The sequence below is a fragment of the Pogoniulus pusillus genome, chromosome 6 (genome assembly GCF_015220805.1).
Source record: "Pogoniulus pusillus isolate bPogPus1 chromosome 6, bPogPus1.pri, whole genome shotgun sequence".
Taxonomy (NCBI): domain Eukaryota; kingdom Metazoa; phylum Chordata; class Aves; order Piciformes; family Lybiidae; genus Pogoniulus; species Pogoniulus pusillus.
Window position 1 is genome coordinate 1,080,622 of NC_087269.1, and position 24,010 is coordinate 1,104,631.

At 46.5% G+C, this 24,010-nt stretch overlaps 1 protein-coding gene across 1 annotated transcript in view; it reads right to left on the reverse strand.

Moving 5' to 3' along the window:
* Nucleotides 1–24,010, reverse strand: part of MRPL48 (mitochondrial ribosomal protein L48) — a 31,068-nt gene continuing 7,058 nt past the window's right edge. The window contains exons 3-9 of the mRNA XM_064144069.1: nt 23,674–23,726; nt 23,298–23,335; nt 5,145–5,230; nt 4,080–4,246; nt 2,829–2,931; nt 988–1,077; nt 1–234 (exon numbers count right to left, since the gene is read on the reverse strand). Of these exons, the coding sequence (XP_064000139.1) occupies nt 160–234; nt 988–1,077; nt 2,829–2,931; nt 4,080–4,246; nt 5,145–5,230; nt 23,298–23,335; nt 23,674–23,726 (612 nt within the window). The 3' untranslated portion in view covers nt 1–159. The remainder of the gene's footprint in view (nt 235–987; nt 1,078–2,828; nt 2,932–4,079; nt 4,247–5,144; nt 5,231–23,297; nt 23,336–23,673; nt 23,727–24,010) is intronic.

Below are 24,010 nucleotides of genomic sequence, written 5' to 3' on the forward strand. Positions count from 1 at the left end.
TCCCAACACTGATTTGTCTTTATTAAGAGCAAGAGTGGAAACTTCTTCCACTTCCCCAAATGATCCACAAGAGCTCTCCCAAAGTCACCTTCTGGAGGCTCCAGCAGCCACAGAGGAGGAGGAGGAGAAGCCTCTGACATGCTTGGAGCCTTCTTCACCTCAGTTCATCTGGGCCAGCAGCTCTTCAAGCTCTGGTCTGGACTTGAGTCTGCTCTTGAAGTCAGCTTCTGTGTGCTGTGGAAGGCAAAAAGCAAACCCAAGCAGGTCAGAATCACATCCTGAGCTCAGACTCCTCCTAGTGTCTTCAGGAGCTCTTCTGCAGAACTCTGCATCTCAAAGCTTTCTCTCTGCCAAGGCTGGGTCTGTCCCCTGGGCTCCCTGCAGTGACTTTGCAGGTGGCACAGTGCCACACTTCACCCTCCTGAGGCACAGCCAACCTCGAGGCAAGAACTGGCAGCCAGAGGAGTGTGACCAAAGCAGCCTCAAGAGACCTCCTCCCAGCTTGCCTCTGGTTCTGCAGAGCTGGAGATAAGCTAAGACTCTTCAGAGGCCACCTGAGAGCTCAGCTCTGGTCTCCTGTTTGCATTTCCTCTGCTGTCTTCCCCTGGCTACCAAACTCTCCACTCCCTGCAGCAAACCAAGGCCTTGCTGGGGTTGTTTTGTCTGCAGATGGATGCCAAACCCTTGGCACTGCTGGGTTCAGCCTGAGGCTGCATGGTCACAGAATCAGTCAGGGGTGGAAGGGACCACCAGGATCAGGCAGTTCCAACACCCAGAGCTGGCCCCAGGACTCCAAATGAAGCCTCACCAAGGTGAAGCAGAGGAGGGGAGAACCTCCCTCACTCACCACACTGTTTTTGATGTCCTCCAGGGGTCCTTTGGCCTTCTTGGTCACTCCAAAAGAGCACTTCCAAAGCAGGCTGGGGTCACAACCTCCCCTTCCCCCCCACCTGCAGCCTACCTGCCCAAGGAGAGTTTAGAACTTACCTCTTTCACCAAGAGGTGGACCCCCTCAGGCTGACTGCTCTGAATAACATCCAAGAGTATGGGAGCAAAGGTTGAGCTCAAACCAGTCACCTGCAAGAAGAAACCAAAACTGGTGGTGGAGCAGAGCAGCAGGTGGCTCCTTGGCCACCAAGTGCTCACCTCTCAGGTCCATGTCTCTGCACCTCAGAGACACAAAGATCTTTAGCTTAGGTGAGGCTGCAACACCAAGAGTGCCACAGGCCCCCTGCAAGGCCCAGTGCAGGCCACACAGAAGCCTTCTCCCAGTGGCAAGCTTCACCTCTGGGTTTCAGATGGGGTTCAGGGGAGGTTTAGAGGGAAAAGGTTGTAAAATAAGGGGGGAAAATGGCTTGGGAGAATGAATTATTGCCCACAGTCAGCTAGAGAACGTGGAGGTGGCTCTGAGACTAAGTATTGAAACTGCTTTGAGTTTGTCTCATGATTCACCCTCAAAGAGGACTTCTCTGCCTCCTGGTTCAAGCCTTCTACATCAGACAGATAACAAAGCCCTAAATAGAGCCTCCAGGAGCTCCTCCTCTGCTTCCACCTCTTGAGCAACCTTCAGCAAGAAACCAAAGGAGACCTCTTCGTGCTTCGGTTTCACAGTCACAGAGTGGCAGAGGCTGGAAGGGACCTGTGGAGCTCACCCAGCCCAAGCCCCCTGCCAAGCCAGGGGCACCCAGGAGCACAGCCAGGTGGGTCTGGGATGTCTGCAGAGATGCAGCCTGCAGCTCCCCTCTGGGCAGCCTGCTCCAGGGCTCTGCCAAGAAGCTCCTCCTCATGCTCAGCTGGCACTTGTGGTGCTCCATTCTGTGCCCCCTGCCCTGCCCCTGGGCACCGCTGGACACAGCCTGGCCCCAGCTGCTGCCCCCAGCCCCGCAGTGCTGCTCGGCAGTGCTGAGCTCCCCCTCAGGCTGCTCTGCTCCAGCTCTCAGCCTCCCCTGCCCAGAGCTGTGCCAGGCCCCTCAGCAGCCAGTCCCTGTCCCTCTGCAGCTGGCAGCCAGCAGTGGCCCCAGCACTGCAGCTGTGGCCTGGGCAGGGCAGAGCAGAGGGCAGCAGAACCTCCCTTGGCCACACTCTTCCTGCTGCAGCCCAGGGTGCCAGCAGCTGCCTCGTCCCCAGGGTCACCCTGCTGCTCCTCCTGGCCACCAGCACTGCCTGCTCCTGCCCAGAGCTGCTCTGCACCAGCTCAGCCTGCAGCCTGCCCTCCTGCAGGAGGTTGTTGCTCCCCAGGGCCAGGGCTCCACAGCTGCCCTCAGGGACCTGCAGTGGAGCTCTTCCCAGCCAGCAGCCTGCCCAGGTCCTGCTGGATGCTGACACAGCCTCAGGGCTGTCACCACTGCTCCCAGGGTGGTGTCCACTGCTCCCAGGGTGGTGTCCTCAGCAGACTGGCTGAGGGTCCCCTCCTCTGTCCCTTCATCCAGGTCAGTGCTGGATACATGGAGTGGGGCTGGAGCCAGCAGCAGTAGCAGCCCCTGGGGGACAGCACTGGGCACAGGCCTGCAACTGGACTCTGCCTCACTGACCACAGCTCTCTCAGCTGTGTCCTTCAGCCACCTCCCAGCTCACTCACCCAACCTGCTGCTGCTGAGCTTGGCTGGCAGGATGCTATGGGAGACAGTGCCAAAAGCCATCCTGAAGTCAGAGCAGAATGGTTGGGTTGGAAGGGACCTCCAGAGCTCATCTAGACCACATCCACTGCCCTCCTCTGAAGCGCTCCTCCTGTGCTGGGCCCTCAGAACACTGCCTGTGGTCAGGGGACTGAGCTCGAGGTGTTCAAAGGTTTGGAGAGCCTGAAGAGAGGAGAAAAGAGCAAGTCCTACCTGGACAACCCTCTGGTGAGTGGTGAGGACAGCATCCAGCCTCATTTTGGATCCTCTCTCCTCCAAGAACTGCACTTCCTCGGTTTTGGTGGGCATGGCATAGCTGCAGGAGGGCAGAGCAGTGCTCAGGAGAGGCTCAAGCACAGGGCAGGCTCAGGAGACAGAATGAGAGACTCATGGAATGGCTCAGGGTGGAAGGGAGCTCAGAGCTCCTCTCCTGCACTCTCCACGCCGTGCCCAGGGACACCTCTCTGCAGCCCTTGCCAGGCTCTCTGGCACTGGGCAGCCCAGCTCTGACCCAGGACTCCAGATGTGTCCTCTCAGTGTCCTGGAGTGAGGGGACAGCAGCTGACAGGCAGCTTCCACTCCCTGCATTTCTGATCTCTGATTCCCAGATGGAAATCCAGATCCTGCACTTGCTTGGTGCTCTCTTTTCACCTCCAGCTTTGGGGGCTGGAGCATGTCCAAGGAAGGGCAATGAAGCTGGGCAAGGGTCTGGAGAACTTCTGAGGAGCAGACTGGTGGGAAAGGCCCTCCAGCAGCTGGAGAGGAGCCAGAGGGTGCCCAGATGGGCAAGGAGGGCAGCAGCAGCCTGGCATGGAGCTGCAGTGGTGTGGGCAGCAGGGGCAGGGCAGGGCTTGTGCCCCTGGGCTGGGCACTGAGGAGGCCACAGCTGGCAGGCTGGGGGCAGGGCTGGGCACAGCAGTGGCAGGAGGAGCTGGAGGGGCTGGGGCAGGGCACAGAAACTGGGCAAGGGTCTGGAGAACAGGGCTGGGGAGGAACAGCTGAGAGAGCTGGGGGAGGCTGAGGGGAGACCTTCTGGGGTTCTGCAGCTCCCTGAGAGGAGGTTGCAGCCAGGTGGGGGTTGGGCTCTTTGCCCAAGGAACAGGACAAAAGCAAACAGCCTCAGGTTGCCCCAGGTTGGGCATGAGGTGAAACTCCTGCTCTGGAAGGGTTAGAGAAAGAGCCTCAAGGTTTCACCAAGGGATGTTCAGCTTGGCCACGAGGAACAATCTGTGTCCCTTAAGGGCTGCCCAGGCCTGTGCCAGGCTGCCCAAGGCAGCGGTGGAGTCCCACCCCCGCAGGGGTAGCCAAGCTGTGGTGCCAGGGAACTGGCAGTGCTGGACTGGCTGAGCTGAAAGGCCTCCCAGCAGAGCAGGACTCAATGAGAGCACCCCCCGGGGGCTGAGGGACAGGCAGGGGGGGTGGCAGCCCAGGGAGGGTGGCAGCCCAGGGCTGAGCTGCTCCTACCTCTCGGTGACCCTGAGGCGGAGGCGGTTGCAGAGCCTGTGCAGGTACTGCGCAAAGAGCTCCACCTGGCACAGGTCGTGGGAGGTCAGCTGGATGTTGAGGTCTCCATACTCATGCTCTGTCCCAGGGTTGATCTCTCTCATCTGCACTCTCTTCTTCTTTGGGGCCTGGAAAAGGGAGAAGGGGAAAGCCTGGAGGTGTTTCAAAGAGGCAGAGCTGTGGTGCTGAGGGCCAGGGCTTAGCACCGGAGTTAGGTCATGGTTGAACTCCATCACCTTGAAGCTCATTTCCAACCCAAACCATCCTGTGGTGCTATGGTTCTGACTCTTACCCACACAGGAGGCCAAGCAGCCTCAGAGCTGCCTGCCAGGAGCTGAAGGCATCCTGCAGGAAGGCTGCAGAGGGACTTTGGCTAAGGCTGTCCAGGGACAGGCCAAGGGGGAATGGTTGGGAGCTGAGGCAGAGCAGGCTCAGAGTGGAGCTGAGGCAGAAGTTGCTGAGGAGGAGGCTGCTGAGCCTCTGGCACAGGCTGCCCAGGGAGGCTGTGGCTGCCTCCTCTGTGGGGGTGCTGCAGGCCAGGCTGGATGAGGCCTTGAGCAGCTGAGCCTGGCTGAGAGGTGCCCCTGGGCATGGTGTGGAGGGTGGAGGAGAGGAGCTCTGAGCTCCCTTCCACCCTGAGCCATTCCATGAGTCTCTCATTCTGTCTCCTGAGCCTGCCCTGTGCTTGAGCCTCTCCTGAGCACTGCCTCTGCCCTCCTGCAGCTATGCCATGCCCAGCAAACCCAAGGAAGTGCAGTTCTTGGAGGAGAGAGGATCCAAAATGCAGCTGGATGCTGTCCTCACCACCCACCAGAGGGGTACCCAGGTCACTGCATGGAAGCAAGTCTGTAGTAGGTGAAGTATCTCCAGAGTGCTGTGAGTGGGCTACATGGGACACACTTGATAAGGGAGCAGCAGGAAACTCTTGGTCTGATGGATCAGAGCTGGAATTCATCATCCCAACACCTGAATCAGACTGTGAAGAGCTGGGTGAAGAGAGGACAGCAGGGCAGTCTGGATACTCACCTCCTTTGGGAGGAGGTATTTATACCTCCCAATGCCATGAGTAGGATGGGATCTGTAGTGCCTGGGGCAGCTCAGGGGTGCAGCACCTTAAAAAGCAAAGCAAAGCAGATCTGGGTTTAGCTGAAGAGCAGCCAGCTCCTAACAGGCCCAGAATGGTGCTTGGAGAGCCCCAAATCCACCCTGGGAGCAAGGATTTGCCTTCAGGTCTTTGGGAGAATTTGCCCTCAGGCTTTTAGTGGGGAGATAAAGGTAGGGAAAAGGTTTGGCTGATCTCTGCCCCCTCACTGACATCACAGCAAGGCCCTCAGGGTGAGACAGAAATAAGGAAAGGGATTCAAATGGACTCAGTTCTCAGTTGAGTTCTCCAGCAAACAGCAACAGAAATGCTCCAGAACATCCCCAAACCAAACCTGTCAGCAGCAGTGGAGGGAGAGGACACTGCTGAAATGCCTGTAAGTGACAGCAGCAATGGATCTGAGCTTCACTTCATAGAGTCAGGCAGGCTGGAAGAGAGCTCCAGGCTCAGCCAGCCCAGCCTAGCACCCAGCCCTGCCCAACCAACCAGACCATGGCACTAAGTGCCCCAGCCAGGCTTGGCTGCAACACCTCCAGCCACAGCCACTCCACCACCTCCCTGGGCAGCCCATTCCAGTGCCAATCACTCTCTCTGCCAACAACTTCCTCCTCACAGCCAGCCTAGACCTGCCCTGCCACAGCTTCAGACTCTGGCCCCTTCTGCTCTTGCTGCTTGCCTGGCAGCAGAGCCCAACCCCACCTGGCTACAGCCTCCCTGCAGGCAGCTGCAGGCAGCAATCAGCTCTGCCCTCAGCCTCCTCTGCTGCAGGCTGCACACCCCCAGCTCCCTCAGCCTCTCCTCACATGGTTCTGCTCCAGGCCCCTCCCCAGCCTTGCTGCCCTTCTCTCAACACCTTCCAGCACCTCAGCAGCTCTCTGCAATTCAGGAGCCCACAGCTGGACACAGCTGGACTCCAGGGGTGGCCTGAGCAGTGCTGAGCACAGGGGCACAAAAACCTCCCTTGCCCTGCTGCCCACCTGGGCACTGCTGCCTCCTCTTCAGCTCCTCTCTGCCAGCACCCCCAGGGCCCTCTCTGCCTGCCTGCTCTCAGCCACTCTGGCCCCAGCCTGCAGTGCTGCTTGGGGTTGTTGTGGCCAAAGTGCAGAACCTGCCCTTGGCCTTGTTCAGTCTCATCCCCTTAGAATCATAGAATCATAGAATCAACCAGGTTGGAAGAGACCTCCAAGATCATCCAGTCCAACCTATCACCCAGCCCTATCCAGTGAACTAGACCATGGCACTAAGTGCCTCATCCAGTCTTTTCTTGAAGACCCCCAGGGACGGTGCCTCCACCACCTCCCTTGGTCTCTGCCCACCCATGCAGCCTGGCCAGGTCCCTCTGCAGGGCTCTGCTGCCCTCCAGCAGCTCCACAGCTGCTCCTAGCTTGGTGCCATCTGCAAACTCACTGCTGCTGGACTCAATCCCCTGCTCCAGAGCATCAATAAAGACACTGAACAGGACTGTGCCCAGCACTGATCCCTGGGGCACACCACCTGTGGGAAACTTTGTAGGAGCAGTTGCTTTGCAATCAATACGTAAGCGACTTGAACAAAGCGGGTAAAGATGTTGTGTCCCTGTTGTGCAGCTGTGTAGAAGAAACATAGTAATAAAATAGTCATAGATATATTTTAGAATTAGCTGTATCCTGGCCTACAAGGACGATGCCTCCCTAGCTAATCATACTGAGTGATGCCTTTGTTTATTCAATATTCAATATGCCTTTGTACTCATTAACGAATATGCCTTAACCACAAAATATGTAGCAATGTGTAGTATGGACCAATTAGAAATTAACATGTTATTGAATTACTGAATTTGATTCTAAACAGAAAATGTTCATATTTTTGTACTCATATCCGTAGTCATACTAACTTGCCTGGATTTTTGTCAGAAGGAAACGCGAAAGCTGATGAGGTGGTGAGTGCTGGAGCTCAACAAAATGAAACTGATGAACCTTCTGATTCTGTCAAATCAGTCACACAGGCAATTAAGCAAGCACAAGTAAGTCATGCATTCTTTCACCAATCTGCAAAAAGTTTGTCTAAAGAATTCTCCATATCACTACAAACTGCTCGTGGCATTATTGCCTCGTGTCCTGATTGTGCCAAAGTCTCACCCCTACAATCGGAAGGTACTAATCCTAGGGGAACTGAGGCAAGAGAGTTATTTCAGACAGACATTACAATTGTTCCATCATTTGGACGTCTAAAATATGTTCATGTCACGGTAGACACCTATAGTTCAGCCTTGTGGGCATCTGCCATGACATCATCGGGGGCATCAGCAACGTGTCGACATTGGAGAATGGCATTTGCTGTGTTAGGAAACCCCCAGACAATTAAGACAGACAATGGTCCAAATTACAAAAGCCAAATTGTTAAAGCATTTCTTTCAGCCTGGAATATCAAACATTTATTTGGAATTCCTTACAATAGCACAGGACAGGCGATTGTTGAAAGAAAGCATTCTGATCTCAAACGATATATTGCCATTTTTCAAAGACAGGGGGAGTTTTCCCATTCTCATTCCCCCCATGATATCCTTTCGAAAGCAATTTATGTTTTAAATTGGAAACTCTGGTCACAAAAATCGAATCAAGAAGTCGGGTCAACCCCTATCTTTAGACATTTTACTCAAAACAATCCCTTAAAAGAATCACACGTTTCTGTGCAAATTTGGGATCCCTCATCAGCCACCTGGGGTGGACCATGGAGATTAATAACTTGGGGTCGTGGGTATGCTTGTGTCATTACAGAGGACGGAGAACAGTGGTTACCAGCTAAGTGGGTGCGACCCTGGCTACGTGCTGAAACCAAAGAAAATGAGGGTAATCAAACGGCGATAGAAGAGACTGCTGACTTAGAAGCTCTACACAACATCACCAAAGACAACTGAACTGAGCTAAATGTTTCACAATATGTATTGGTTATCTGCTATTGTAATTATTTCTGTAGTGCAGGAGAAATTTAGTTTGGCTAGTCAAGGAAACTTTTGGGTGAATTGGGCTAACAGGACGAATAACCCATCCTTTTGCTTACACTTATCAGCTGCTTCTGACCCATTTCAAACTTGTTTGATAGGTTTGCCATTTGATGATCAACGCACTCTGGTAGCTTCTTTTTCATCCCTCACACGTCAAGATTGTTCTACAGCAAAAAATTTAAGTCATTGTATGGCATTGATGGTTACAAGTTTAACTGAACCTTTGTTATGGGATCCTCAAGAATTTAAGATTTTAGGAATTAGGTCACCAAATCAATCAGGATGTTTGATTTTTGGGTCATATGATCTAACAAATCGTCAAATTGTAGATGTGACGCCTCATCATTTCCCTTACTGGAGCAGTGATAAATTCTGTGCAAAAAATACCATATATGGGCTAGGCAGAAATGGGATGTATTTTAATGTCACCAAGGCCTTAAAATTACCAAGAGGTGTGTTTTTGATTTGTGGACGAAGAGCCTGGTCAGGAATCCCAAAGGAGAGTCAAGGAGGACCTTGTTATTTGGGACACTTTTCCCTACTAACACCTAACTCTGCATTTATCCGACGTCACCTTAGTGTAAGTGATACTAACAAATTCAGAAAGATTAGAAGCATTAGCACATTAGACCCTAACTGTAATGATGAGGTAGAACTTTGGTCTTATACAGCAAGATTTTTTGGAGCACTGCTTCCCCAAGCAGGGACAGCGCACGCTTTGTCTGCTATCCAGGAATTAGCATGTTGGTCAGCAAAACAAGCCAATGTTACTACTAGTGTTATTTCTCAGCTTGCAACAGATCAAAATAGTTTGCGAAAGGCTACCTTGCAAAATAGAGCTGCCATAGATTACTTGCTTCTAATACAAGGAAAAGGCTGTGAAGATGTAGAAGGAATGTGTTGTTTTAACCTATCTGATCATAGTGATTCAATCCATAAGAAAATAGATTGGCTTCAACATCATACAGAGAAGATTACACAGAATCACAATCCTTTTGATGATTGGTTGATGTCATGGGGAATTCCAGCTTGGGCAAAGGAGTTGATTAAGACTGTAGGAATAGTATTGCTCATTGTCATTGTTTTACTGCTTTTAGGCCCTTGCATCTTCCGATGTCTATCCTGGCGAATGCATCGGATTGCTGCTACGGTCTTTGAAAAGAAAGGGGGAGATGTGGGAAACTTTGTAGGAGCTGTTGCTTTGCAACCAATATGTAAGCGACTTGAACAAAGCGGGTAAAGATGTTGTGTCCCTGTTGTGCAGCTGTGTAGAAGAAACATAGTAATAAAATAGTCATAGATATATTTTAGAATTAGCTGTATCCTGGCCTACAAGGACGATGCCTCCCTAGCTAATCATACTGAGTGATGCCTTTGTTTATTCAATATTCAATATGCCTTTGTACTCATTAACGAATATGCCTTAACCACAAAATATGTAGCAATGTGTAGTATGGACCAATTAGAAATTAACATGTTATTGAATTACTGAATTTGATTCTAAACAGAAAATGTTCATATTTTTGTACTCATATCCGTAGTCATACTAACTTGCCTGGATTTTTGTCAGAAGGAAACGCGAAAGCTGATGAGGTGGTGAGTGCTGGAGCTCAACAAAATGAAACTGATGAACCTTCTGATTCTGTCAAATCAGTCACACAGGCAATTAAGCAAGCACAAGTAAGTCATGCATTCTTTCACCAATCTGCAAAAAGTTTGTCTAAAGAATTCTCCATATCACTACAAACTGCTCGTGGCATTATTGCCTCGTGCCCTGATTGTGCCAAAGTCTCACCCCTACAATCGGAAGGTACTAATCCTAGGGGAACTGAGGCAAGAGAGTTATTTCAGACAGACATTACAATTGTTCCATCATTTGGACGTCTAAAATATGTTCATGTCACGGTAGACACCTATAGTTCAGCCTTGTGGGCATCTGCCATGACATCATCGGGGGCATCAGCAACGTGTCGACATTGGAGAATGGCATTTGCTGTGTTAGGAAACCCCCAGACAATTAAGACAGACAATGGTCCAAATTACAAAAGCCAAATTGTTAAAGCATTTCTTTCAGCCTGGAATATCAAACATTTATTTGGAATTCCTTACAATAGCACAGGACAGGCGATTGTTGAAAGAAAGCATTCTGATCTCAAACGATATATTGCCATTTTTCAAAGACAGGGGGAGTTTTCCCATTCTCATTCCCCCCATGATATCCTTTCGAAAGCAATTTATGTTTTAAATTGGAAACTCTGGTCACAAAAATCGAATCAAGAAGTCGGGTCAACCCCTATCTTTAGACATTTTACTCAAAACAATCCCTTAAAAGAATCACACGTTTCTGTGCAAATTTGGGATCCCTCATCAGCCACCTGGGGTGGACCATGGAGATTAATAACTTGGGGTCGTGGGTATGCTTGTGTCATTACAGAGGACGGAGAACAGTGGTTACCAGCTAAGTGGGTGCGACCCTGGCTACGTGCTGAAACCAAAGAAAATGAGGGTAATCAAACGGCGATAGAAGAGACTGCTGACTTAGAAGCTCTACACAACATCACCAAAGACAACTGAACTGAGCTAAATGTTTCACAATATGTATTGGTTATCTGCTATTGTAATTATTTCTGTAGTGCAGGAGAAATTTAGTTTGGCTAGTCAAGGAAACTTTTGGGTGAATTGGGCTAACAGGACGAATAACCCATCCTTTTGCTTACACTTATCAGCTGCTTCTGACCCATTTCAAACTTGTTTGATAGGTTTGCCATTTGATGATCAACGCACTCTGGTAGCTTCTTTTTCATCCCTCACACGTCAAGATTGTTCTACAGCAAAAAATTTAAGTCATTGTATGGCATTGATGGTTACAAGTTTAACTGAACCTTTGTTATGGGATCCTCAAGAATTTAAGATTTTAGGAATTAGGTCACCAAATCAATCAGGATGTTTGATTTTTGGGTCATATGATCTAACAAATCGTCAAATTGTAGATGTGACGCCTCATCATTTCCCTTACTGGAGCAGTGATAAATTCTGTGCAAAAAATACCATATATGGGCTAGGCAGAAATGGGATGTATTTTAATGTCACCAAGGCCTTAAAATTACCAAGAGGTGTGTTTTTGATTTGTGGACGAAGAGCCTGGTCAGGAATCCCAAAGGAGAGTCAAGGAGGACCTTGTTATTTGGGACACTTTTCCCTACTAACACCTAACTCTGCATTTATCCGACGTCACCTTAGTGTAAGTGATACTAACAAATTCAGAAAGATTAGAAGCATTAGCACATTAGACCCTAACTGTAATGATGAGGTAGAACTTTGGTCTTATACAGCAAGATTTTTTGGAGCACTGCTTCCCCAAGCAGGGACAGCGCACGCTTTGTCTGCTATCCAGGAATTAGCATGTTGGTCAGCAAAACAAGCCAATGTTACTACTAGTGTTATTTCTCAGCTTGCAACAGATCAAAATAGTTTGCGAAAGGCTACCTTGCAAAATAGAGCTGCCATAGATTACTTGCTTCTAATACAAGGAAAAGGCTGTGAAGATGTAGAAGGAATGTGTTGTTTTAACCTATCTGATCATAGTGATTCAATCCATAAGAAAATAGATTGGCTTCAACATCATACAGAGAAGATTACACAGAATCACAATCCTTTTGATGATTGGTTGATGTCATGGGGAATTCCAGCTTGGGCAAAGGAGTTGATTAAGACTGTAGGAATAGTATTGCTCATTGTCATTGTTTTACTGCTTTTAGGCCCTTGCATCTTCCGATGTCTATCCTGGCGAACGCATCGGATTGCTGCTACGGTCTTTGAAAAGAAAGGGGGAGATGTGGGAAACTTTGTAGGAGCTGTTGCTTTGCAACCAATATGTAAGCGACTTGAACAAAGCGGGTAAAGATGTTGTGTCCCTGTTGTGCAGCTGTGTAGAAGAAACATAGTAATAAAATAGTCATAGATATATTTTAGAATTAGCTGTATCCTGGCCTACAAGGACGATGCCTCCCTAGCTAATCATACTGAGTGATGCCTTTGTTTATTCAATATTCAATATGCCTTTGTACTCATTAACGAATATGCCTTAACCACAAAATATGTAGCAATGTGTAGTATGGACCAATTAGAAATTAACATGTTATTGAATTACTGAATTTGATTCTAAACAGAAAATGTTCATATTTTTGTACTCATATCCGTAGTCATACTAACTTGCCTGGATTTTTGTCAGAAGGAAACGCGAAAGCTGATGAGGTGGTGAGTGCTGGAGCTCAACAAAATGAAACTGATGAACCTTCTGATTCTGTCAAATCAGTCACACAGGCAATTAAGCAAGCACAAGTAAGTCATGCATTCTTTCACCAATCTGCAAAAAGTTTGTCTAAAGAATTCTCCATATCACTACAAACTGCTCGTGGCATTATTGCCTCGTGCCCTGATTGTGCCAAAGTCTCACCCCTACAATCGGAAGGTACTAATCCTAGGGGAACTGAGGCAAGAGAGTTATTTCAGACAGACATTACAATTGTTCCATCATTTGGACGTCTAAAATATGTTCATGTCACGGTAGACACCTATAGTTCAGCCTTGTGGGCATCTGCCATGACATCATCGGGGGCATCAGCAACGTGTCGACATTGGAGAATGGCATTTGCTGTGTTAGGAAACCCCCAGACAATTAAGACAGACAATGGTCCAAATTACAAAAGCCAAATTGTTAAAGCATTTCTTTCAGCCTGGAATATCAAACATTTATTTGGAATTCCTTACAATAGCACAGGACAGGCGATTGTTGAAAGAAAGCATTCTGATCTCAAACGATATATTGCCATTTTTCAAAGACAGGGGGAGTTTTCCCATTCTCATTCCCCCCATGATATCCTTTCGAAAGCAATTTATGTTTTAAATTGGAAACTCTGGTCACAAAAATCGAATCAAGAAGTCGGGTCAACCCCTATCTTTAGACATTTTACTCAAAACAATCCCTTAAAAGAATCACACGTTTCTGTGCAAATTTGGGATCCCTCATCAGCCACCTGGGGTGGACCATGGAGATTAATAACTTGGGGTCGTGGGTATGCTTGTGTCATTACAGAGGACGGAGAACAGTGGTTACCAGCTAAGTGGGTGCGACCCTGGCTACGTGCTGAAACCAAAGAAAATGAGGGTAATCAAACGGCGATAGAAGAGACTGCTGACTTAGAAGCTCTACACAACATCACCAAAGACAACTGAACTGAGCTAAATGTTTCACAATATGTATTGGTTATCTGCTATTGTAATTATTTCTGTAGTGCAGGAGAAATTTAGTTTGGCTAGTCAAGGAAACTTTTGGGTGAATTGGGCTAACAGGACGAATAACCCATCCTTTTGCTTACACTTATCAGCTGCTTCTGACCCATTTCAAACTTGTTTGATAGGTTTGCCATTTGATGATCAACGCACTCTGGTAGCTTCTTTTTCATCCCTCACACGTCAAGATTGTTCTACAGCAAAAAATTTAAGTCATTGTATGGCATTGATGGTTACAAGTTTAACTGAACCTTTGTTATGGGATCCTCAAGAATTTAAGATTTTAGGAATTAGGTCACCAAATCAATCAGGATGTTTGATTTTTGGGTCATATGATCTAACAAATCGTCAAATTGTAGATGTGACGCCTCATCATTTCCCTTACTGGAGCAGTGATAAATTCTGTGCAAAAAATACCATATATGGGCTAGGCAGAAATGGGATGTATTTTAATGTCACCAAGGCCTTAAAATTACCAAGAGGTGTGTTTTTGATTTGTGGACGAAGAGCCTGGTCAGGAATCCCAAAGGAGAGTCAAGGAGGACCTTGTTATTTGGGACACTTTTCCCTACTAACACCTAACTCTGCATTTATCCGACGTCACCTTAGTGTAAGTGATACTAACAAATTCAGAAAGATTAGAAGCATTAGCACATTAGACCCTAACTGTAATGATGAGGTAGAACTTTGGTCTTATACAGCAAGATTTTTTGGAGCACTGCTTCCCCAAGCAGGGACAGCGCACGCTTTGTCTGCTATCCAGGAATTAGCATGTTGGTCAGCAAAACAAGCCAATGTTACTACTAGTGTTATTTCTCAGCTTGCAACAGATCAAAATAGTTTGCGAAAGGCTACCTTGCAAAATAGAGCTGCCATAGATTACTTGCTTCTAATACAAGGAAAAGGCTGTGAAGATGTAGAAGGAATGTGTTGTTTTAACCTATCTGATCATAGTGATTCAATCCATAAGAAAATAGATTGGCTTCAACATCATACAGAGAAGATTACACAGAATCACAATCCTTTTGATGATTGGTTGATGTCATGGGGAATTCCAGCTTGGGCAAAGGAGTTGATTAAGACTGTAGGAATAGTATTGCTCATTGTCATTGTTTTACTGCTTTTAGGCCCTTGCATCTTCCGATGTCTATCCTGGCGAACGCATCGGATTGCTGCTACGGTCTTTGAAAAGAAAGGGGGAGATGTGGGAAACTTTGTAGGAGCTGTTGCTTTGCAACCAATATGTAAGCGACTTGAACAAAGCGGGTAAAGATGTTGTGTCCCTGTTGTGCAGCTGTGTAGAAGAAACATAGTAATAAAATAGTCATAGATATATTTTAGAATTAGCTGTATCCTGGCCTACAAGGACGATGCCTCCCTAGCTAATCATACTGAGTGATGCCTTTGTTTATTCAATATTCAATATGCCTTTGTACTCATTAACGAATATGCCTTAACCACAAAATATGTAGCAATGTGTAGTATGGACCAATTAGAAATTAACATGTAATTCTGATGTAATCCTATAACAGCCTTCTGATATAGTATAAAAGCCTTCTGATTTTTGTATTAAACGGCTTACATTTTACAATCTATATTGGATTCCCTAAGTCCTTTTCCTCAACTTCAGCAGCAGCCAGCATGCAAACAGCGACATCTAGCGACATCTGGTGACCCCGCGACGTGATCAGCAAGAGACCTGATACCCGGGAAAAAGACCGAGCTGAGACTGCAGAAGCGAGGAAACGAAAAGAAATTCCGCGGCGGCTGCGGCCGGGCGTCCGAAAGAGGCGTGAGTGGTACCACGACCTTCGACTCAACGGGTGAGTCGGCTGCCTTGAGCAGGCTGCCTTGAGCAGGGGAAAAGGCGCGGAATGGGGAATACGGCCCCGGCAATAGAGAAGGCTACTATTGAAGCCTTGTTAAAATTTGGACAGAAGGCTGGAGACCCGCTGGATCGGGCTCTAGTGACTGATTTAGTGCTTTGGGCACGCCGTAAAGGCTTACTCAAGGAAACTGCACAAATTTTTAAAGACGAGACATGGAAGCGTATAGGGGAGGAAATATGGGAATCTGTCCAGACTGATAATAAAGAAGCAAAAAGACTTGCTTCAACCTATCGACAGATCAGACTCTTGATACAAAAAATAGGCGCGGAGGCGGAGATTGAAGCAATTATTCAGACAATCTTGAAAGACGCTAAAGATAAAGTAACTTCGGGATCGGGGTCGGGGGCGGAGACAAAAACTGCCGCGGAGACAAAACCTGAGACAAAAACTGTTTGCCCTGCTACCCGAGGTCCTTATGACTATCTCATTCCTGATTGGGACCCCAATAAGGGAGCGGAAAGTTCACAAGTACCCGAGCCCATGGAGGTGGGACACACGGTGCCATCAGCTCCGCAAATGATAGACCCTTCGACCGTCCCTCTGCCTCCTGAGGAAGAGGAATTAAAGGCTCTTTTACATGAGCAAGCAGATGCAATGACTAAACTGTTAAAAGAGATGCAACGGTTAGATAAAGGTTCTAAATCAAGAGTGATCAAAGAGAACTATCATAAAGCACATGAGTCTATTGTTGAAGGACTGAAAAATACTGAGAATCAGCTGTTAAAGACTGAGTCTAGTAATTGTGTGCAACCTGCTGTTACTGGGGAGGGAAATGCAGACGGTAAAATGCTAATGGAAAGGGCTCGTCAATGGGTGCTGCACAGTATCAGAGATGGTGAAATGGGAATAGAGGAGGGTGACTGGTATTTACGATCTAAGTACGGTTCAGAAGCGAGATTGTCTGTGGAAGATAAGCTTGCAGATTGGTTTGCGTTGTATCCTCAGTTTAAAAAGAAAGAGAGTTCAGCAAGTGGAATGATGGATGATGTCTGGAAGTGGTGGAGAGGAAAGGCGAGTGAAAATAAATCAAAGGAGACTCCTAATCAGGAACATTCTGACTCCATTCCGAAAGATCCTAACTTTGACATGTCAAACCGGTGGAAAGGAGTTATAACTAATGCTGAACTTACTGGAGATTTTAATTTTACAGCCGTGCCAGTAGTTGTTGATAATAATGGACAGAGGAGTTGGCAACCCATAGACTGGACCACAGTTGCCAAAATACAGAAAGCAATTTTAGATTATGGAATAGACAATCGACTAGTGAGGAGGCAAATGGAAACATTCATAAAACATCAGACATTAATACCCACAGATATTAAACATCTTTTTGAACTGATGCTGGGACCTACGAGTTATATGATGTTTGTTAGCAAATGGCAGGAAAGATTAGAGCAGAAACAGCTTGATAACTTGGCATTACCGCATGGAGATCCCTTACGGGTGGCCTCCCTAGAGCAATTGATGGGGACTGGTCAGTATGTTGACCCACAGCGGCAAGCTGCGCTAGACTTGCGAATTTTGGCTCAAAGTAAAGTGGCTGCCCTTGAAGCTTTCTCCAGTCTGCCACAAGTCGGCACTCCAAAACAACCATACTTGCAAATTAAACAGAGAGACTCTGAGTCATTTATGGCATTTGTTGACAGAATTACAGAAGGTGTTGAAATGGCACCTGACATTCCAGCCAACATGAAAGAGACATTGGTAAAAGAAATTGCTCTGCAAAACGCCAATGCTGCTTGTCGAAGGTTAATTGCTACTTTACCCCTTACAGCTTCTTTACTGCAAATCGTGGAACAATGCTCTCGAGTACCAATCGAAGAAGAAAAGGAAAAAGCTCGGATTCATGCCTCTGCATTAGCGGCTGCATTCTCTAAATGCTCGCCACAGGGAAAAGGGGACAGGGGCTCAAATCCCATGTGTTTTAAGTGTGGACAGACAGGTCATTTTAAAAAGCATTGTCCTACAATTAAGGCTGTTACTAACCAAATGTCGTCGGTAAGTTCTCCTTTCGCAGGTACCTGTAACAAGTGTGACAAGTTCGGACACAGAGCGTCGGACTGCAAGTCCCGATTCAAGAAGGATGGAACACCTCTTGTGCCCCAGCAGGGAAACGGGAGAGGCCGCGTGGGGGGCGCGGCTCAGATCTCGCCAAAAGCAACCAGACCCCCCACAACGGTGGCTGCCTCGATGACCTGCTCGCCGCCACCAGAGGAAGTGCTGGTCTTGATTTGGTCGTAAGTGAAACAACAACAATCACAACACAGGAGGTTACACTAATTCCTACTACTAGTAAAGGACCATTAGGGTATGGACTTTCTGCCTTGTTAATAGGTAGATCTTCAGCTACAAGAAATGGAATTTTTGTACAACCAGGATTGATTGACGCTGACTTTACAGGGGTTATTCACATTATGATTAAAGTTTTTACACCTCCAATCACTATTCCAAAGGGAAGTAAAATAGCACAATTGATTCCTTTCAAAGCCTGTGTACCACATTCAACATCTAAAATCAGAGGAGCAGGAGGGTTTGGTTCTACAGAACCACTAATAGCTTTCTCTGAGATGATAACTAACAATAAACCCACACGTTCTGTTACCATTATCCATCCTAACACTCAGGTAACCCCTAACACCATCACAGCTGAGATGATGATTGACACGGGTTCAGATGTCACTGTAGTGCCAGCTGCATATTGGCCAGAAGCTTGGCCGAGTACAAATTCATCTGAAAAGGTTCTGGGAATCGCAGGACTGGCAGAAATGAGAAGAAGTGCTGTATTATTAGATATCAAAGACAATGAAGGGAACATTGCAAAAGTGAGACCTGTAATTATGGACACACCTTTATGGTTGCTAGGTCGAGATGTACTCTCCCAATGGCAACTTGTTTTGTCTACTCCTTTTTCATAGCGGCCACTGACAGAGGTGCTCTCCCCACCATTAAGCTGACTTGGAAAACTGATGAACCTGTGTGGGTCGATCAGTGGCCGCTCACTGATGAAAAGCTAGAGCACCTGAACCAACTTGTAGATGAACAGATAGAGAAAGGTCATATAAAAGAATCTTTTAGTCCTTGGAACACTCCAGTTTTTGTTATTCAGAAAAAAATCAGGAAAATGGCGATTTTTGCACGATCTCCGTGCAGTTAATGAACAAATGATGTCAATGGGAGCGTTACAACCAGGCCTACCTTCTCCAGCTGCAATACCTGTTAATTGGGCTGGTTACATTATTGATCTCAAGGATTGTTTCTTTAGTATTCCACTTGATCCTGCTGATACTCAACGATTTGCCTTTAGTATACCATCCAAAAATAACAGTGCTCCCATGCGAAGATTTGAATGGGTAGTTCTGCCACAGGGAATGCGTAAATAGCCCAATCATATGCCAATGGTATGTTAACCAAGCATTACAAAATTGGAAGAGTTCACACCCTACATACGTGGTATTACATTATATGGATGATATTTTAATTGCTTCTCCTATTCCTTTAACAGAAATTGAAAAGACTACATTAACACAGACCCTCAAGGACTGGGGATTGACAATTGCAACAGATAAAATTCAGGCCCAAGAACCATGGAACTATCTAGGACTGATAGTCACAGAAAGCAGAATCAGGCCTCAAAAAATTACACTGCATGTGAAAATAGAAACAGTAAACGATGTTCAAAAATTATTAGGGGAATTACAATGGATCAGACAATGGATAGGGATTACTAATAAAGATCTTGAACCTCTTCGTGAATTACTGAAAGGATCAAAACATCCAGCAGAACCTAGAACTTTGCAAAGTCAACACTATGAGGCACTTGAAAAAATTAGTAATAAAATAGCTGAATTACAAGCATATCGCTACAATGCTGCCTTGCCAATCAATGTTTATTTATGCCAACAAGACAATGATTACTATCTAGCAATAGGACAGGAACAGGATCAAAAAACATTTCTGCTATTGGAATGGTTATTTCCAAAAAGTCAGCCTCATGCATCACTTGTACATAAACTTGACCTTGTTGGTTCCTTGCTATTAAAGGCAAAACGTAGAGTACGTCATGTTTTTGGGGTAGAAGTAACTAAGATTATGTTACCATTTGCAATGAAATCAATGATAGAAGAGTGGTGTAACATGTCATATCCTTTTGCCACTGCAGTGATTGCTACATCTATCGATAATCATTATCCTGCATTTCCTTTATTTGCTACTCAATTGTTGTTAAATCAGAAAACGTTGAAATGTGAACAACCTATTGAAAATGCTGTTACTGTTTTTACTGATGCTTCTGGGAAAACACACAAATATGGTTATGTCAAATGGAATGACATTTCCAAGCAATGGACAACTGTAGTGAAAGAACTAGAAGAAGTTTCTGTTCAATGTCTTGAACTCAAGGCAGTAACAATGGTGTTTAAAGACTTTGTAGATGTTCCTGTAAATATTATTACTGATTCTATGTATGTAGCTTCTGTTGTGAATAGAGTAGAAGAGTCGATTATCGGACACATTTCTAACAGAGTTATTGAAACAGTAGTTATTGAATTACTGAATTTGATTCTAAACAGAAAATGTTCATATTTTTGTACTCATATCCGTAGTCATACTAACTTGCCTGGATTTTTGTCAGAAGGAAACGCGAAAGCTGATGAGGTGGTGAGTGCTGGAGCTCAACAAAATGAAACTGATGAACCTTCTGATTCTGTCAAATCAGTCACACAGGCAATTAAGCAAGCACAAGTAAGTCATGCATTCTTTCACCAATCTGCAAAAAGTTTGTCTAAAGAATTCTCCATATCACTACAAACTGCTCGTGGCATTATTGCCTCGTGCCCTGATTGTGCCAAAGTCTCACCCCTACAATCGGAAGGTACTAATCCTAGGGGAACTGAGGCAAGAGAGTTATTTCAGACAGACATTACAATTGTTCCATCATTTGGACGTCTAAAATATGTTCATGTCACGGTAGACACCTATAGTTCAGCCTTGTGGGCATCTGCCATGACATCATCGGGGGCATCAGCAACGTGTCGACATTGGAGAATGGCATTTGCTGTGTTAGGAAACCCCCAGACAATTAAGACAGACAATGGTCCAAATTACAAAAGCCAAATTGTTAAAGCATTTCTTTCAGCCTGGAATATCAAACATTTATTTGGAATTCCTTACAATAGCACAGGACAGGCGATTGTTGAAAGAAAGCATTCTGATCTCAAACGATATATTGCCATTTTTCAAAGACAGGGGGAGTTTTCCCATTCTCATTCGCCCCATGATATCCTTTCGAAAGCAATTTATGTTTTAAATTGGAAACTCTGGTCACAAAAATCGAATCAAGAAGTCGGGTCAACCCCTATCTTTAGACATTTTACTCAAAACAATCCCTTAAAAGAATCACACGTTTCTGTGCAAATTTGGGATCCCTCATCAGCCACCTGGGGTGGACCATGGAGATTAATAACTTGGGGTCGTGGGTATGCTTGTGTCATTACAGAGGACGGAGAACAGTGGTTACCAGCTAAGTGGGTGCGACCCTGGCTACGTGCTGAAACCAAAGAAAATGAGGGTAATCAAACGGCGATAGAAGAGACTGCTGACTTAGAAGCTCTACACAACATCACCAAAGACAACTGAACTGAGCTAAATGTTTCACAATATGTATTGGTTATCTGCTATTGTAATTATTTCTGTAGTGCAGGAGAAATTTAGTTTGGCTAGTCAAGGAAACTTTTGGGTGAATTGGGCTAACAGGACGAATAACCCATCCTTTTGCTTACACTTATCAGCTGCTTCTGACCCATTTCAAACTTGTTTGATAGGTTTGCCATTTGATGATCAACGCACTCTGGTAGCTTCTTTTTCATCCCTCACACGTCAAGATTGTTCTACAGCAAAAAATTTAAGTCATTGTATGGCATTGATGGTTACAAGTTTAACTGAACCTTTGTTATGGGATCCTCAAGAATTTAAGATTTTAGGAATTAGGTCACCAAATCAATCAGGATGTTTGATTTTTGGGTCATATGATCTAACAAATCGTCAAATTGTAGATGTGACGCCTCATCATTTCCCTTACTGGAGCAGTGATAAATTCTGTGCAAAAAATACCATATATGGGCTAGGCAGAAATGGGATGTATTTTAATGTCACCAAGGCCTTAAAATTACCAAGAGGTGTGTTTTTGATTTGTGGACGAAGAGCCTGGTCAGGAATCCCAAAGGAGAGTCAAGGAGGACCTTGTTATTTGGGACACTTTTCCCTACTAACACCTAACTCTGCATTTATCCGACGTCACCTTAGTGTAAGTGATACTAACAAATTCAGAAAGATTAGAAGCATTAGCACATTAGACCCTAACTGTAATGATGAGGTAGAACTTTGGTCTTATACAGCAAGATTTTTTGGAGCACTGCTTCCCCAAGCAGGGACAGCGCACGCTTTGTCTGCTATCCAGGAATTAGCATGTTGGTCAGCAAAACAAGCCAATGTTACTACTAGTGTTATTTCTCAGCTTGCAACAGATCAAAATAGTTTGCGAAAGGCTACCTTGCAAAATAGAGCTGCCATAGATTACTTGCTTCTAATACAAGGAAAAGGCTGTGAAGATGTAGAAGGAATGTGTTGTTTTAACCTATCTGATCATAGTGATTCAATCCATAAGAAAATAGATTGGCTTCAACATCATACAGAGAAGATTACACAGAATCACAATCCTTTTGATGATTGGTTGATGTCATGGGGAATTCCAGCTTGGGCAAAGGAGTTGATTAAGACTGTAGGAATAGTATTGCTCATTGTCATTGTTTTACTGCTTTTAGGCCCTTGCATCTTCCGATGTCTATCCTGGCAAACGCATCGGATTGCTGCTACGGTCTTTGAAAAGAAAGGGGGAGATGTGGGAAACTTTGTAGGAGCTGTTGCTTTGCAACCAATATGTAAGCGACTTGAACAAAGCGGGTAAAGATGTTGTGTCCCTGTTGTGCAGCTGTGTAGAAGAAACATAGTAATAAAATAGTCATAGATATATTTTAGAATTAGCTGTATCCTGGCCTACAAGGACGATGCCTCCCTAGCTAATCATACTGAGTGATGCCTTTGTTTATTCAATATTCAATATGCCTTTGTACTCATTAACGAATATGCCTTAACCACAAAATATGTAGCAATGTGTAGTATGGACCAATTAGAAATTAACATGTAATTCTGATGTAATCCTATAACAGCCTTCTGATATAGTATAAAAGCCTTCTGATTTTTGTATTAAACGGCTTACATTTTACAATCTATATTGGATTCCCTAAGTCCTTTTCCTCAACTTCAGCAGCAGCCAGCATGCAAACAGCGACATCTAGCGACACCACCAGTGCCAGCTGCCAGCTGGATCTGGCACCATTCACCACCACTCTCTGGACCCTGCCCTCCAGGCAGTTCCCATTCAAATATGCAAGGATGAGGAAGCCAAATCAAGACGGAATCAGCTCTGATGTTGACTTCCTTCTCTAGGGTAAAACTGGGACCCTCAGTGACCCTCCCAGCAATCAGTAAAGCTCAGAGTAGCAAAGAGAAACTGAGCCCCGAGGAGCTGAAGCCAGCCAGTTCCAGCTGAGGGCCAGGGGTGAGCACCAAAAACCAATTCTGCTCCAGGTGGTGCCAGGGAACTCCTCTGGGAGCTGACAGGGAGGCAGCAGCAGAGGGAGGAGTGGAGCCAACAGCACCACTGGCACCAGCTGCTTAGCCAGGAGCAGGCAAAGAGCAGAAAGGGTGAAGGGAAAAGAGATCTGGCAGTGGCTCAGGTTATTTAAGCAGTCCAAAACTGGCTAGGAGGACTCAAAGGGAGGCACAGCCACTGCCATCTGTGGTGTTTTAGGGGTAAATGACATCCTGACCTGTTTTGGGTTACCAAGGGGCCTCACCTGCAGCACACAAGGGACCTTCTCTGGGAGCTGCTGTTCTGCAGGGAAGAAAAGAATGATTAAAAGCTCTGACTTCACCCATTTGAGCCAGCACAACACTTCAGCCCAACCTCCTGGGCCACAAGCTCAGCCCCACCACCCCCTCCACGCACAGGCAGATCCCCTGAGCCAACGACTTTCTCCTGCCCACAGCCTACAGCCCTCTGACCTCCCAGGCACCACCCAAAGCTCTCCCTTCCACAATTAAAATGTTTTCCTTATTGAAATGTGCCTCATTTGTGGGTGGTGGATGCTGTCTGGTGCTGCCAGCAGAAGGCACTGAGTGGTTTTAATGCCTCCTGCTGGGCTCCACTGGGTTTGGTTCCAGCCCACTCACCTGCTCAGGGCAAGCAGCTGCTTCAGCAACACCTCCTTCCTCAGGCACAGCACCTGCAAGGAGCCACCACAGCAGCTGCTCAGGGACGCCAGAATCCAGCCCTCAGAACAACACCTGAGCCCCTCAGGATGCATTTGAGACCCTCAGCATGCACCAGGAACCCTCCCAAGCTCTCACAGGGCCCAGCAGCCACCTCAGACTCTCAGCATTGTAGGTTGGAAGGCAGCTCTGGAGCTCAGCCAGCCCAACCCCCTGCTCCAGCAGGGCACCCACAGCAGCCTGCCCAGGGGCACAGTGCCCAGGGTGGGGTTGGAAGCTCTGCACACAAGGAGGCTCC